This window comes from Leptosomus discolor, chromosome 5 (genome assembly GCF_034619465.1).
Source record: "Leptosomus discolor isolate bLepDis1 chromosome 5, bLepDis1.hap2, whole genome shotgun sequence".
NCBI lineage: Eukaryota > Metazoa > Chordata > Aves > Leptosomiformes > Leptosomidae > Leptosomus > Leptosomus discolor.
The window spans coordinates 60,507,128-60,524,321 of NC_141395.1; the positions used below are offsets into that span (position 1 = coordinate 60,507,128).

At 35.5% G+C, this 17,194-nt stretch overlaps 1 protein-coding gene across 39 annotated transcripts in view; it reads left to right on the top strand.

Moving 5' to 3' along the window:
- RIMS2 (regulating synaptic membrane exocytosis 2) overlaps positions 1-17,194 on the top strand; it is a 478,829-nt gene that overhangs the window by 267,595 nt on the left and 194,040 nt on the right. For 32 of the 39 annotated variants that reach the window (XM_086465565.1, XM_086465576.1, XM_086465572.1 and 29 more), the window contains 3 exons: positions 9,224-9,354; positions 12,172-12,343; positions 12,902-13,055. In XM_086465565.1, coding sequence (XP_086321691.1) covers positions 9,224-9,354; positions 12,172-12,343; positions 12,902-13,055 — 457 coding nt within the window. Of the gene's footprint in view, positions 1-1,005; positions 1,054-9,223; positions 9,355-12,171; positions 12,344-12,901; positions 13,056-17,194 lie in introns of all 39 variants that reach the window. The other 7 variants (XM_086465559.1, XM_086465566.1, XM_086465567.1 and 4 more) reach the window with 1 other exon arrangement.

A 17,194-nucleotide genomic window follows, 5' to 3' on the forward strand; every position in this document is an offset into this window, starting at 1 on the left:
CTCTGTTCCCCCACTCACTGGCCCTCTGAGGTATTAACACGTGCTCCTGTTCCTGTCCATTCCGCATACTCAGTACCCTTTCTGTGCCACTCCATTAGCTGTTGCCCTAAGCTGATGATGGAGAGTGGTTGGCTGGAGTTTGTAGCTAGTCCAGGAACTTAGGAGTGTTAGTTGTGCTGATGCAGTCTTAATATAGCCGCTGGAAGCCACAAGGCTATATGTGGTCCAAAGTGTTATATCACAAAAATAGAGTTATAAATGCATCTATGTGTGCAATGCAACTATGAAGTTTACTAAATGATCTAGATCCCATTTCATGCAAAGGTTTTCTGTATATACCATATGCCATGTCTGTCATGATTGCTAGAGAACTGAAATACATCTATTGTACCTTCCCCATGTAATACTAATACCAGATAGCACTAACTTTCTTTCAATAATTTTTAAAGTATTTAGGAGGGCTTTTTATAGAAATGCCTTTTAAAGTTGCAGAAAAGAGAAAAACTTTTACTTTACCTGCTTTGCTCTAGAGAGCAACCAAAGCTATCAGTGTGTGAACTGTACTTGTTTCTGTCTCTGACTATGCCTCTACAAGCTTCCTGAAAGAGATAATCAAGCTGAACTTATGTTTCCTACCCCACTTTTAAATCACACTTTGCTGACCCGCTACTTTTGTCAATGTTATTTCTAAATCTATTGTAAATGTTATCTGTAGACCTGCAAAGTGAAATGCTTGCTCCTGGGGAATCAGTGGCAAGATTCCTGCTGACTTCCCTAAGGCCAGAATTTCCATTGCAGGGTTTTGTTATGATTTGGTGACAGATTTGCAGATTTAATTTGTGCATTGCATTGAAATACTTTGTGTTAGATAAATATGTCACTGGTGTAAAGCTGTGTTTAAAGTAATAGTTGTGTGTCTTTGTTTTTACTTTTGGTCTTTTAGTTTCCAGCGTGTTGTCCTTTTTGGTTTTGTTTTATTGCTTTTTCTTTAATTTTGCTTACCAGAGCCAAAGCCTTAGTAGAAGAACAACGCCTTTTGTTCCTAGGGTTCAGGTAAAGACTTCGTCTGCCTGACAGAAACTAAAGTTGTGGTTTTTTCTTTTGTTTGTTATGGAAAATGCATAGTAGGAAAACGTTACATTGTAGTCCGTTTTCCCATTTTTATAGTGTGTTGCTTTAAACCATATTAACAAGTTTCATGTCATCTTGTGAGCGGCTTGTAAAATTCTGCATGGGGGTTAAAATATTAAATTAAAATTTAAAGAGACAACTAGTTTTTGTTTGCTGTTTACCCAATATTAAACTCATACAGGTTTCAATAGTGATGATGGCTATGCATCCCACATACAAAATGTATGTATTTAAGCAATAAATAATTTTGTGCTTGAGGTCATTATGTAAACATGAATGTCTCTTTAAATCGTCCATTATCATTACTTAACACATCCTTTTTTTGCATTTTCCAAGTAATAGTAGCGCCTTGAGTGGAAGAGAGGCAAAAAATTTGTACCTTGTTTAAAGAAACAGACGTCTTGTGTATGAAACTTGGATCTTGCATTTTAAAAGTACATCAGAATAACCAAAACTTTATTTAAATAAAAAATGAATTCTTCCATTGTGTTACTGAATTTATTTAGCTTTAGGATTCTGTTCAGGTACAAGTTGTTTGCCTTTTTTCATTAGGAAGCTCCTAAGGTACTGTAGATTGACGCAAAAGTAGGTTTTACTAATATGTTACAATGCTTATCTTGCTTTGCTGCATGGTTTTGAGTTTTTTGTAAATAGAATATTATCTGCTTTTCTTACAAAATATGTTTTTGGAGATGTTAATCTTTTGTGTGGGAGCTGTTTAAATGTTTCTCTTGTTTGATTAATTGCTCACGGAAAGATGTAAAGGATGATCTAAACAATCAGAATGAGATGACTAAATTTCATATTGAAATGGAAAAAAGATCATATATATATATTTATAAAGGAATTCTAAATGAGACTGAAGGAAATGGTTTGGTTATGACTCATATTTGACAAAGTACAATTTTTTTCCCACTATTATTATTTCCTGAAAGTAGTCCTTCCCACTTCTTAAATGTAAATTCAAAATAAAGAAATCTGAGAAAAGAAATTGAGATTAAAAATGTAATATCTTGATAGTATGTTTTAAGTTAACATATTATTATGTGCTATTGACATAAACTGGCTTTGTATTAAAAATTTAAGACATACTTTAGCGTGATTAAGAAAATTGGATTCTGCTCATGGTAATGAAATCAGAGGAGTACAAATTCAATCACAAATCGTTAAGTAGTTCATAAAGGTAAATATTGTATAAGACATAAGTAGTCTTAATATTTATTTTCTTTTTAGAGATGTGCAAAATAAATTCATAAATTATATGACAATTGATTGTTTAATTGAAAAAGGAAATGTCTGCCTGAAACCTGCATCTTTCATCAAATACTGTAATGTAGAAGTAATATGTAGTAGTTCCTTATTTTAATCACATTATATAAAATAAAGAAATAGACATAAAAATTGTCAGTGCTACTTAGACTAATATTCTCTAATGAAAAAAAATTACTTTGATCAAATGACTATGGTAGTCATTTAAGAAAATAAAACAAATGTAATGCTTGATATAGAATATCCAGCAAGAGGTGAAAGTGTATAAGGCTTACTTTCTCACCTCTGGTTGACCTGGTTTTGTTATTGTAGGTAAGACTTGTCTTTAGCCCCAATTTTGTTGCTGTACAATGTCTGTGGAGTCATTGTGGACCTCTCAGTTTTTTTGCAGAGCTCGGTAACAGTCAAAGCTAAACATACCGTTTGTGACAAAATTTCCTGAAAAACTCAAACTTGTGACCTTGGCAACATCTTTACAACTAGACTGAAACAAAAAGTCCTCCGTCTGCCCACTTTTAGTAGGGATGGGAGACAGTTTAAAATGGATTAATTTAAGATGTCTTACAATGCAGGCGGCAGAGAAGAACAGAAATTCTCCAGTGATCTTTAAACAAGGGTATTAGAAGCAGTCCAGCAGCAGTGCAGAACTATGGTTACTTTTTGGCATGAGAAATTAGCTAACTCAGAGCTCTGAGCTGTTGTTTATGGTTGTCAGGAAGTATACATTACATTGTGGGCTGTGGTGTGGATGTGGAATAGCTGTGTCTGTAGAATTCCCTACAAGAATGAGGATCTACAAACATTCTGTTTATACCTATTTGTTTCATTGCTCTCAACAGGAAATGCACATCTTTATTCTTGCTTGCATCTTCTTTACTCGTTAGTCTGAAACTGATCCTGGTGATAAATGTCACAGACTCTGGCACAAGTTCCTCTTCCACACTTCCCTCCATGTCATTCCATTCATTTTCTAGCTCTTGTATCACTGGATGAATAAAACCTCACTGTTGTTATTTTATTAGGAGGAAAACCACTCAATTTCATTTTTCCCTACTGTGCACCCTTTTCCTGAATTTTTACTAATTCTACAGTACTCGGAAAAGTGTGTATTTATTTCCTAAACTTTTAGATTGTTTGGCATACCAGCAATTTTCTGACTTATAGGGTGATTCTTTTCAATATCTTTGTAGAGAATGATCTGTTCTTAAATTTGTGTTTTCCATGCAACATCTCTTGTTTACTTGGTGGAGCCTCCTTTTGAGCCAGAATTGCCATGAAACTACTGGGTTTTTTCTAACTTCAAAAATGTCTTTTTTTGCTTTAATACAAAACATCAGTATTTTTGATCATATATAAAAACACATGCATGCATCTATTTGGCATTATCAAAATCAGGATGAAACCACTAAAGAAATCTAGATTAGGGCAGCCTAAATACCTCAATAATTTTCTGGCCGTCATATTCTAGAAGCTCTTCAATTTGACAGGTTTTTCTTGTATTTTTTCCAGCATATCAGACAGCAACTGAAACAGACAGCAATAATAGTTTGGTTTAGCAACCCTCAGTAGTCAGGATTTGTTAGAAGTATGTTTAACAACATCCAAAGCTCACCTCAGCTACACTGAAGACTTTACCATGTCAGGGCAGTTTCTGCATCTACATAGGCTTAAGTCCAAATAAAATGGTTTCTGTAAGCATTTTTAAAAATAAACTGATCCTGCTGGTGTATCTTTTGTTTCAGAATAATGCAAAGAAAGAAAAGTAGTATCTCAGTTTCAAAATATTACTTACAAACAGCTGTGTAGGTTCCGTGAAACATTATAATGAACAACAGAACAAAAATGCCTGGCTGGCTGTGTCTCAAACCCAGTGATGTTTTTGTAGGCTGTGGCGCTAAAAATCAAGCTGCAGGGCTTGTGGTCTCTCCCAGTGGAACAAGTTTTATCTCTTTTCCATGAGATTCATGAAGCAACCCCCCTATAACAAATAAAGAAATAAAGTGTAGCAAAGAATTAAAAACTTCTAATATTCTCTGGTTTGAAACCTGATGTTTTCACTTAAGATACGGTGTGCCTGTATGTGCTGTAAACAAAACCACACCAGAATTGCATAGTTAAGCAAACAGTCAAGCATTCATGAGATAGGAACATAGGAAGTGTCAGTAATATTATCTAGATTTTCTTAAATGATTTCCCTTTTGGATATATATTAAAGCATGGGTCCTAATTATATGATTACTTCTCTTCTATAACTCTGATCTCAGTCAGTGCTCTGAATAAAATTTCTAGTCAAGATGAGATCTAGAAGAAAAAGGATGAAATCTAGTTAACTGAATTTATGTCTTTAATCTATATAACTTAACTTACGCTAGTTTCAAGTAAGTCTGAGGTGCCTTGGGGAAGAGCTTAGACTTGCGCATTTGAAGGAAAAATCTATGTCAATAACTGCAGGGAGTGATCCAGCCCAAATAAAGGACACCTATCCCCATTAACTCTATTTGAAACTTAGGCTACTCCAGAGGGTAAGCTGATTCTCCAGAGGGAGGAGTTGTCTTCTGAGATGACAGAGGACCAATACTAGATACCTGCATCCTCACTTCCGAGAATGCAACACCAGCGGTCAGCTTTTATATACTGCTCTATGTGTAAAAGGCTCATTCCAGAAACAGGGTATCTGTGGTTTAAGCCCTGCCAGAAAAGTGCCTTTAATATCAAGCTATTGCAGGTCCCTTTCTTCTCTAAGGTCTCATCTGAAGCTGAGGTGCGTGGCTGTGAATATAAGTGTGTGGTGACACTAAAGAAAGCTTAATTTTAGTGTAGCAGATTCCAGACCTGCTACTCAGAATGTGTACTGATTGCGTATTAGACCACTATTGGTTAAAAACCAGAAAGAATCCTACAAATCTGGAACCAGACCTTCATCTCTGTTGCTCCCTGATGACTACTTTCATCACCTGACTGCAGAAGAGTTCTTGTTTCTTGCACTGTGTGGCAGGTGGTCTTACCTGGAAGCCTGTCTCAAGAAGTGCAGCAAATGCACCGCTGTGGATAACAGACCATCTCACAATTTCAGGATGCATTGGATTCAGATGCCCTGTTTGCCTGAATGTATGTTACAATTGAAGTTTAGTCAAGAATTTTAGGTGCACATCTGCCTAGGGAAGGAGCCTAGGGAAGGAAAGCATACGAGAAAGTGTGTGGCAAGTAAGCTTCCAAGACTTCAACACTAAGTGGAAAGATCTTTAGAAAGCATTTGTGTTGAATCACTTTCTAAGTGAATTTTAGGTGCCTACATCCTAAATTGTCTAGATAGACAAAGCTCTATTCAAGAAATCTGATACAGGTGTTAGCCTCCACATTAGCATCAACCAGCATGGTTTTCCTGTGGTATATATTACGTGTTGTAATTTTAGGTTTCCCCTTTCCTTCGTTTAGACTGGGATTGCATCATTGCAGTTTCATAGAAGTTCTAAGCTTTTAAAAGTGCCATTCCTGCGTGTGTAAAAAAATGCTGAATTGAGGATTTGTAGATTCTGCTCTATTAGTCAGCTGCTTAAGTCTTTCAGTGCTGAGCATCACACCTGTACATTCTTGTGGGACTTTCACCCTATGGATTGAATAATTCAATGTTCTTCACTGTTTAGTGTTAGGAATCTTTCCTGTGTATGACTCAACAAAGCTGTAAAGGAAAAAAATAATTTCCTCATCAACTTTTCTGTTATATATGTGCTGTCCCATGTTTATTTCACAACATAAAATATATATAGTATTCTATGAGGCATGGTAAGTTTGTCCTGCATTATTGATTAAGAACTAAGAAACTATGATCATAGTCTGAGACAACCAGGTTCTGTCCAGGCATAATTCACACCTCAGACTTCAATTCCAAAGCTTTACTTAGCACTACAAATCAGCTCCAGGGTCTCCTGCCAGGCTCCCAGACAATGAAGAACATGCGATTTGTAAATACCTTTTGAAATGTTTTAAGGGATCCACCCCTCAATACACAAGAGCTCTGGGAAAGAGGAAGGGATGGAATCCATTCCTCTTGGACTACACCTGGCTGTCTTCCTTGTAACTAGAAAAAAAAGTTTCGTGTAGGAAAATACCATACCATCCAAATATTCTCATAATGCTTATGCACAAGAGAGTCAGAATTAGATCAGTCCTATTCCCAAACTCTTTTTCCATGTTTGATGTGCTAGTCTAACTCCTTGTTTCTCATTTTCCTTTCCCATTTTCTGCCTTGACTTCTTCTCAGATTTTTTTCATCTCAATCTCTGTGTGCAAAATATTTTGCGCCAGTTACAGAATGGCTGGTTCTTTTGTCACCTCATTCCATTTCTCTCATTCAGTCTCTTTTTGCCCCTCTGTTCTTCTATGGTCCCTGACATTAGTGGCTCCGTTCTTGCTGTCTTTCACCAAGAAGTATTCTGTTTCCTTTACTTTCCCAGTAATCCTAAAGCAGTTTCTGATTTGTCTGTTCTTCTAACCCCATGAGAATGCAATCCCATCCTCCCCTCCATGGGGTACTTTGTCCATTCTCTCACTCCCAGTTTCATCCTTTCTTCTCTTTGTATGCAAGTCAAATGACTTCTTGGGTTACAAGAGCCTGTGCTATATATTGGAGTGCTAGCAGTGTGAACATGGGAGAGAGTGCCTTCTGGTCATAATTCTGCCTCCTCACCTTTCCTGTAACAAGCTGAATTACAGGGAAAATACGCCCATTATGTACAAGTTTTTCTGATTTTTTTCAGAGCATCAAGAAAAAAGTAGAAGGTATAAGTCAATGCAAATTTTGAGTTCTTGTCCCAAAACACAGATGTTAGAGCATCCCAAAGAAATGGTGTCAGATGATTTAACTTTCTGCTTAGAGTAATTCTCCAAATATTTTGACTGAAGCTTTCCTGCAAAAATTCAGTCAGAAACATATATAGCAAAGAAATATTTAGTCTGAACATGAACACATAATTCTGGTTGTATTTTTAGCACCCATGTCTAGATTATCTCACCTTTACTCAGTCACAGTTTGTTATAGTGTGTGGATCACAAATATGCTGCATTCTGCTTAAGCAAGGATAATTTTTCCCAAAAAAGCAAACGAAAAAGACTGTCTTCAGTGCTAATCCCCTTGAGGTGTGGGACTAGTGAAGTCTGTCCTTTGCCCAAGGACTCCCAAGGAAGCCTGTGGGTGGATACATCTAGTGTCAGAGAACATTTAAGTTGACTTGCACTTCAGAGGTCATTAAAGCTTTGCTTTGGATTCATACAGTTAGTGCAAAGCTTTCTGCTTGGGATCCGTAGCTGAATGAAGGTACCCAGTAGTCCAGGCAATTCTCAGTTTAGTAAAAATACTGACAAAGCCACTTGCTTTGCTGGAATGTGGGAACAGCATCTAGAACTCTTTAAATCTGACGTATTAAGGATAATTTCTCTCACACAATTTTCTGCTTTAGTAGCCACAGAGCCCTTTAACTGTTGGTACAAGAAACCTATAAAGTCATTAGTATGGCCAATGGCATGATAATAGAGGACAGCTATCCTCCCATTTTACTGTCTATTTGAACACTGCTGGTTGGCGGCTATAGGAGCTGCAATATCTAAAGTAATGGAGAAGAAAGATGTTCACTGCCACCACTGATTGAGTTGGTTGGTCTTAGCGTAATCTCACTGAAGTATTATGAATGGCAGGAAGGTAAGTCAGCCTCCTGTTAGTGGGTCAAAAGTCTTGAGAATTGCATCAAACCCTTTCTTTATGTGACTGAAAGACCGAAGATGAGGAGCTATGACAGCAGATGGAGACCCTGTCTCTGAAATGATGTGAGATGCGCTCCATAGAAAGTGCGCTTTCCACTGGTTATGTTTACCTTAGCCAGCGTATATTCATGCCTAAAGGTGCACTGCTTGGTTAGGTGTGGATTTTTGAATTATCCTCTTTGATTCCATTAAGTTCAGACAGGGTCCGTCTTTCCTTTAAATGTCCTAGTTTGTCCTCTGGCAAACTCCCCATGAAGAGAGCCTCTGTCAGCTGTAGTTAATGACACTGCAGTGGTACCACCATGTAATGACTCCCTGGCTATTTGGAAAGCTTTGTTTTGTCCTTGCTGCACCATTTCCTCGTTCCACAGTGACTGCTCTAAAGTAGGTGTATCCTCTCCTTGAATAATGTATTTGCAGCAGTTGTATTCAATCTGAAAGAGCTAAATAGCAACTTCTAATGACTGTAGTAAAAAAGGATAGCAGACCAAATCTAAGACTAATAATAGTTTCTACAGATGAGTAACAGTAGTTTTTGCCTTGTTGTTGCTGAGAGGACTGTGAAGAGGGTTGGACTACTGAGCTTCCCTCTCTCACAGTTTCTTGAGGGCTTATACAATTTCAGCATGAGGCTCTGCATCTTGAAAAACAGTTAAAGATTTGAAATATTTATGGTCTTATCCCATAGTCTTTCCAGCACAACATGACATGAAAAATTCATTCATTCATTGTGCGTAAACTCCTTAGAAATGTATATATATGAATACCATACATCAGTAATGCAAGTAATACAATATCACTGCCAAGATAAAATAATCCTAACCAAAGCACCACGTGAAAAACAATTAGTATGAAATAATGTACTTATTGTACAGAGTTGTTAAAAACTAGTGACTCCTGGTACATACTGAAGCTATTATAGTATTAATTTATTTTTATGCTTTGTTATAAAGTAGAACATGATATTTTCTGTTTAATAGAAGCCTATAAGCAAAATTAGTTTTAAGGATTAATATGCTGCTTTGTTCTGGAAATGAGTTCACTAATTACTATTTTCTCATTACAGATAAAACTGTGGTATGACAAGGTTGGTCATCAGTTAATAGTGACAATATTGGGAGCAAAGGATCTTCCTTCAAGGGAAGATGGGAGGCCAAGGAATCCTTATGTTAAAATTTACTTTCTTCCAGATAGAAGGTAGGGTGAACACAAAGATAAGAAACATTTGAGTAAGAATTAGTCTGATACTGAGATGACACGCACAGATGACTTTACTGGTCATACGTATATGGAAAAATCTTACGGTTTGGAGTTTCTTTATTGAACATGCTGTGTAACAGCAACGTGTCTTTGAATGCTAAACACAAACTCATTTTCACTGGATATTTTATTCAATACCAAATAGAAAAGGAAAGGTAAACATATGTCATTACGTGGGTATCTGTTATTTGCAAAGAACGTTGTTCGTGTTTTATAATGCCCTTATTTCCTATGACAGTTATTCCTGTCTAGTCCAAAGAAAATGCTACAAAGTTAGGTTCATATATTTCTGGACTGATCAGTCCAGCAGTTTGGTTTGACCCACATTTACACAACAAAGCAAGAATAGATTTGGCGTCTGGAAACCTGTAGTTTTCATATCACAGTGTAAGTGAGTTAAGGCTAAAGGGGACTCAGTTGAGATCTCCCTGAAAACTTCCCCTAAAGCACAGGACTGATATTAATCTAGACTGGCATTATATATGCGTTTAGGGAAAATTAAACTGTGGTAGGGACCCTTATTCTTGAATAGTTCCTTCATTTTTTCCATGATTTTCTGCCATGTCAACTTAGATGGAGGGAAGAATAGCAAAGGCAATAACGTTTTCCAAATTGATACTTTTGTTGGTATTTCCGCAGGTTGTGTCAGTAAAGTAACATGTTTAGCTTTATTTTTTGGTGTATCAACCAAATAATTCAAAGATTTAACCTAACTCAGTATATAAAAGATCGACTAGTGGATTGCTCAATCTGTAGAATAGGATGTAACTTTACAGTTTATATTTTTACATCTTTTGCTTTTCCTAATAGCTAAACTGGGAAGAAGCTAACTATCTCCAGGACCAATTGACTTCAGCAGCAATTAAAGCTGTTCAGTATTTTGGAAGGCACTGGTTTTCTACTTTCATTGTACACATATGTTAACCAGGAAATTTTCTTTGGCTACATAATTTGCTGTATCATTGATGACAAAAAGTTTTTGGATGGATTGTCTTGGGCTCACCAATATTTGGACGATTGGACTTGGTTCTTAGTTTGTTCAAATTGCTGTAGTGTGTTTAGAGATGCTGAAGCTGTCCTAAACAGAGAATCAGGTCTGCTTAAATTATCTTATGTGCTTTTTCAAGATTAATAAAGCTACCAAATGTCTGGTTCAGAATGCTTCACAATGTAAGATATAATAACTAAAAATACATAGAAGGAAAATATTTAATTAAATTGTTTTAAATATACAGATAGGAAAGTTACATAACATTAAATTTTATTATGCTGTACATTTATATGTATAAATGTTTCCCATTTATGTGAAGTATTCAGAATTTTTTCTTTAATTATTGTGTGTGTTTTCTATCATTTATGTAAGAATCAGCAATTTGTCTTATTGAATTGTGTTTTTATTCTGACATGCAAATTAATTTTCCTTTCCTTAGTGGTAAAAACTAAGTAAGCAACAATATATATCTCGTGTAGTAGGAAATGTGCTAGAGGTAAAATACACTTAAATTAAGTCAAGCGTTTAATTAGATGAAGATACTGATTAAACAAATTTCACTGGAAAAGCTTGTCCAATGTAACTTACTTCAGTTCTCAAGGGTAAACAAATCTTTAGTATAATAGAAATAATTACATTATTTGTTTTAACAGTATGTCTAAAATATTATTTCTTAGGTAATATTTTGATCCAGCTTCTAAATAACAGTTCAGAGATACAATAATTGTATTACAGTTGCCAGTCTTAGCAAATGGACAATATCTGCATTGCCATATTAAAAGATCCACATAAATTACCACCACAGCTGCGTTATGCAGCAATTGGCAGGTTTAAATTAAGCATTGTCATGAGAACTCTTGTCAGTATTCTCAGTAGAAGGAACATGGGTGTTTTTCAAGGAAACTGGTTTCCATCAGAAAATATTAATTCTTTCAGGCAGAAATATTCTGCAAAACACATTGCTTTCAACAACACCCTGGAGCCAGAGCCAGGGGATTCCATGGTTGCCTTGCATGGAGACCTCATTTGGCTTCAAAACATAAGCCCAACCTTGTAGTGGAGATCCACCTTCAGCCTGGGTGACTCCTTGGGGTAACCCAAAAGATTTGGGGGCACTGTTTTGAGAACACTATTCCTTCCAGTGCTGCTGGAAAAAGACATGTAACTAATTCTAAGGGCTTCTGGTTTCTCAGCTGTGGAGCCCTTATTCAGGAAAACACCATGGAGAAGGCCCTGCACTGCCCGCAGCCACCTGATCATTTCTTCATGTGGGCCAGCTGCTCTCTTGCTCTGCAGTTTAAGAGTCAGATGGTGTAGGACTGGAAACTTGAGTGAATCAGCTGGCTCATTTATCTCAAATATAGATTTTTGATATGGCCAATGCTGTCTGCATACGTGTTCTACTGTCAGACTGTGCCTCGTGGAGATCCCATTTACAGAAGTATATTTTGCTTCACAAAACCGGGTTAAACACAACCATATTAAACATAAACATATTAAAAAATTTCTGTTCTTCAGGGAACGTCTTAAAATTGGAATTGGCACATGAATTGGAAATCACCTAACTTTTGTTCTTAATATGAAGTTATGAATTATCCTCAATATATGTGCTGAACTTTATTTTATCATAAAGGACTAATCCTGACATAGATTATAGTGCCTATAATACTACAAAATGTACTGCTGATTTAAGAGTTACTACTTATTACAGTATAATGGTCTTTTGAACATTTTTAATATTTAATTGTTGGGTTTTTTTCCAGTGATAAAAATAAAAGAAGAACAAAAACAGTAAAGAAAACCTTGGAACCTAAGTGGAATCAGACATTCATTTATTCTCCAGTACATCGGAGAGAGTTTAGAGAACGAATGTTAGAAATTACTCTTTGGGACCAAGCACGAGTTCGAGAGGAAGAAAGCGAATTTTTAGGAGAGGTATACAATTCTTGGTGGTTACTATAGAATATAGTTGCTCACATATTCATATCAAGATAAAGTATTTTTGAAAAAATTATTAAATATAGCAAAGCAAAACTGTTTTAAATTGTTGTCCTTATTTTACTTAGTAGTAAACTGATGGTGATCTTGCATTTAGCACATAGTATTGATATAAGATTCTCTCTGTGTTTGCTCTGTTTTAGTGGCAGCATGCACATGATATCTCAATTTCTTTTAGAATTGTTTATTAAAATCCATATTACCTGTAGTTGTATTTTACCAAAATGCTGGAAGTTGCTGACGAACTTGCTACAAGATATTTAAATGCTGTAAAGGTTGTCATAAGATAATAAAGGTTTTGTGAAAGATTTGTCATATATTTAGTGTTGTAAAAGGCACAGGAACTCCTTTTGTATTAAACGTGATACTTTTATAAAACTTCAGGCAAAGTCCTTCGCAATAAGAGAATAATAGAATAAAATTGATGGACATACCTGTTTTAAAATATTCTGTTATGTAATGGTTTCCTACTTTTAACCATTTTTTCTTTTTTAGATTCTTATTGAATTAGAAACAGCGTTACTAGATGATGAACCTCACTGGTACAAACTTCAAACGCATGATGTCTCTTCATTGCCACTTCCCCACCCCTCACCATATTTGCCACGCAGACAACTCCATGGCGAGAGCCCCACACGGAGGTTACAAAGTAGGTTGTTATTTTTACACACTGTGTATAGCTCATTTGAACTAATGTAAAAAATATATTAAATTCTTGTAGATGGGAAGCTGATGGAATTTCCATGTTCATTTATAGCTGTTATGAATGAAGTCATTTATGATGAGTCTGATGTGCTACAAATAGTCATATTGAACACTGTGCAATATGTCATTTTTTTCTTATGAGATTACCTAATTCAGATCCGGAGCTTGAGCAAATTTTATTGGTCTTTTGCAATGTGCTTTTTTATCTTTAATATTTCCTATATTATGTATATAATTTCATTGTTTAACTAAAAGTGAATGTGCAAGACCTTTTTCTTTAGCTTATACTTATTAAAGGTAAAGTGACCTGTATCTAACATCATATGTAGCTAAATTAATACCATGGCCTATTGCATTGTTTTGATACTATTTTACGTGGTTACATTCACTAGTGGAATTTCTCTTCAAATTCTATTTTGTAGAGTTTGGTGTACTTGATCCACAGTAGTTTGATGTTATCAGTAGATATTTTGAAAATAGAGTATATAAAATGTGCTAATAAAAATAGATACATAAGAATAAGACAGTAAAGGCTGAAAATCTCTTTCCTTAATACTTCATTGTTTCTCTAGTTTAACTGTTCAGTACTGTCAGTGATTTAAAGCTATTAACTTTATAAAATATCAGTTGATACTGATACAAAAAGAAACCCCAACAACCCTACAACTATTACTAAGAATTCTTTGGGGTTTTTTGAGTCCTTGTATGTGAGTGTGTGTGTGCATGCATATGTTACACACAAACTCACAGAAACGTGCATGTGAAGTGACGCAAAAAAGCTTGGATATTTCATGTGTTCTATGTGGATTCTCTATTAAATAATCCCTTGTATATAAGGATTTCAAGTAGTTGACAGTTTTTGTGTCTGTGCACTGGATGGTGAGAAGGATTAAAATGCTCCATATCATAATATTCTGAGATAGATACAGTAACAGAGAGTTACAGTTCATACCCTTCAGGCTGTAAGATTATACTTTTCCACAAAAGGAGGAAAGAAATGACAGTTAACAGGTAAAGAGTTCTGTTTCACTTCAGTCCTCTTCTGTCTTCTCAAGTGCCATGACTGTTGTTTAAGTAAAGTTTTTGAATTATTTTTCTTCTGTCTTTTCTGCCATCTTGCAACACATTTTAGGAAGTTATGTTTTCCATGTAAAATTACTTTTACAGACCAGCCGGGCATTTCAGTATCCCTTTGCATGTGAAGTTAGTGAAATTCTGGTTTTCAGGAAATATGCAGTCCTGCAAACAAACCCTGTTTGTTTACAGTAATTCCTGTCTGTGCAATAAATAACTGCCATGAAAAATGAATAAAACAGTAACTGCTTTGTTTTGGAAAAGGTTGTGGCAATACTTGACTGAAGATTTGTACAATGATACTGACTCAAAATTTGAAAATCGGTACATTTTTTAAATAGTATAATACTACTAATAATAAATACTAATACTAATACATGGGCTCAACTGAACATTCTTATATGCTTGTCTGGAAACGCAGAGGGAAGGACTTATCAAAAATTCTAGTTTAGTGAAACACTAAGATTCGCTGTAGAAGTCCTGCTTTTCCATGAAGATGATTTAGACTGACTGCTCCTAGAGTGGTATTTTGACAACCTGAGGTTCTAAAAACTTCAACCAAATAAGCAGTGTCAGACATGCACTGTGATTGCTGGAGAATTCACATACTCCTGCAATAAAGTATACTATTTGCTTTTGTACTGAGACTGGAATCCCATAAGGATGGATTTTCTCTAATGTCCTGAGAATATATGTACTTCATGGATCTTTGTGTGTCATAAATAATTTTCGGTTTAAACTCTTGACTAGAGATAGTTTTACATGTACAGAACAAGGTCTCTTGGAATTAAAGTCCCTCCTTTTTGGGGACTGGAAGTGCATCCAGATGGAAATTTAGCATCCGGTCAGAGTTCCGGTAGTACTACCCATTCAGCAATTAAAAAAATACAGGTTTTTTTTAATTGTTGTCACACCTCTGAAATGTAAATAAAAGTATTTCTTGGTGTCCAGAGAGGTGGTGGAGTATCTTATTGGAGATATCCAGAACTCAATTGGACAAGGCCGTAAGCAATGCAATGTGAGTTATCCTAGCCTGAAACAGGTGTTGCACCATATGGCCTCCAAAAAAGCCCTTCCCAACCTAAACGTCATCACCAGGGGACTGGTGAAGGGCAGACAGCACATCTCATGACTGTTTGCTAAGCAAAATATTTATAATATATTAATAAAATACAGAAGTCCAGTTATTTTCTTTTTTTTTTTTTTTGAGGTTTTGAAAGACTATTAAGTTAAAATTAGTATCTTAGTTTCTTGTGTCTGAAGCTCTTTTTATATCTTTCAATAATGAATCTTGTATATGATGGAACAGAGGATGTTATCCATTAGCACATTATGACAATATGAAAAACACCTCCAGAAATGAAGGCAAGGCATATCTAGCAAGTTTGTCTATCTTTTTCAAAGTACAGCTTAGAACACTTACTGTGCTGTTACACAGTAGGCTGATTTCAATTTCTGGGGCCGCAAAATCTCAGCAGTTCAGTCCTCCCACCTTTTGTTCATTTCTGTGATGCTTGTATGTATAGAAATAGTGAGTACGATGTGAAGTACTTTATTGCCTGCCTCCTAAAAATTGTTAGTGGGAGAAATAGCAAGAGAGATATTTTTAATTACAAGCTTGGTTGTTGTTTGTATAAATACACATCTACATGTCCAAGCTTTCTTACCTTCATGAATGCCAAATGTCCAATGAGTATATTTGAAGACAATACTTAAATGTTATTCTCCACAGGTAGTTCAAAAGAACCACCTACACTTACCACTTGCTTATATTCTCTTTTTAATATCACCGAATTGTAGTGTTCTTGAAGAAGAGCAAAGTGTCAGCCCTGAAGACTGAACTCCTATATTTACAGATAGCCAGTAGCAAAGTGCAAGCTTCCCACAGAGCCTCATATACCATTCTTTTTAGGAACCAGCTTTCAGAGACAGTAGCTTAGTGTCTACATATATATATATCTCAATATCTTTAAATGGGCATTATGTTGTGGTACAGACTGTTCTAAGCCAGCTGTCCACCTTCTCTTGCTCAGTCCTCTGATCCATACAATCCATTAACTTCCTAGCGATGAAGGATCATTACAATGCTTTTTCCTTAGTATTTTTTGAAAGACATCTACTTAGAAACTGAAACTAATACAGAAAATAAGATTGCGACTTACTAGGTCTTTCAGCTAATTATATTTCAGATTTTCATAAACTGACTGGTTTTTATCCAATGAGTTTATTTTAAGCTTTTTCTTATGTGAAATGTGAGGCAATGAGTAGGTCTGTTTTACTTATCGTGCGGAAATTTTGCATTTTTAAAATGGATTAATTTTCTCTAATATTTGACATAAAATCAGCCATATGTTAAGAATTCCAGATAGCATTAACTGGAATTACAGACAAACTGAAATTCTTTTAATATTGCCTCTGAAAAGGCAGAAAATTAAAATTTCTGTAAACAGAAAATTAAAGATTATTTTAAAAAATGTTTGGGAATTCCTGTTGTTGGTTACACCACAGTATTATTGTTCCATCCCACCTTAGGTAAGAGGCTTACTACAGACTACATTGAAAATTGAATGTGGTTTGAATGTTGTGTTCAGAGTTAGGATCAATGGGATGGAAGTTATTGTTAGCATTACTACTGAGAGCTGATACAGAAATCAAGCAGGGTTTATACCATGGAATTGCAAATCAAAAATTACTTCCTCTCCATGTAGCCCAGAACAGAGCTAACAGACATCAAATTGGATCTCAGACATTCTTACATAGTCTTTTACAGTTACGTCCATGTAATGTGTGCATCTGTGCAGTGTGAGCTTGTGCTGTTTATTTGATAAAGAATACTGGATTATTGTGCATTTTGAAAAACAACAAATGTTTTTAGTTTTGTACTCACTCTGAATTCATTTTAGAAGCAGATTATGTTTTACTTCAAGTATTTTAAGAATTTCCCTGCTACTTAGGATTCAAAAGTAACTGACACTACTTTTCTAAGTCAGATTTTGCAGCTTTAAATCC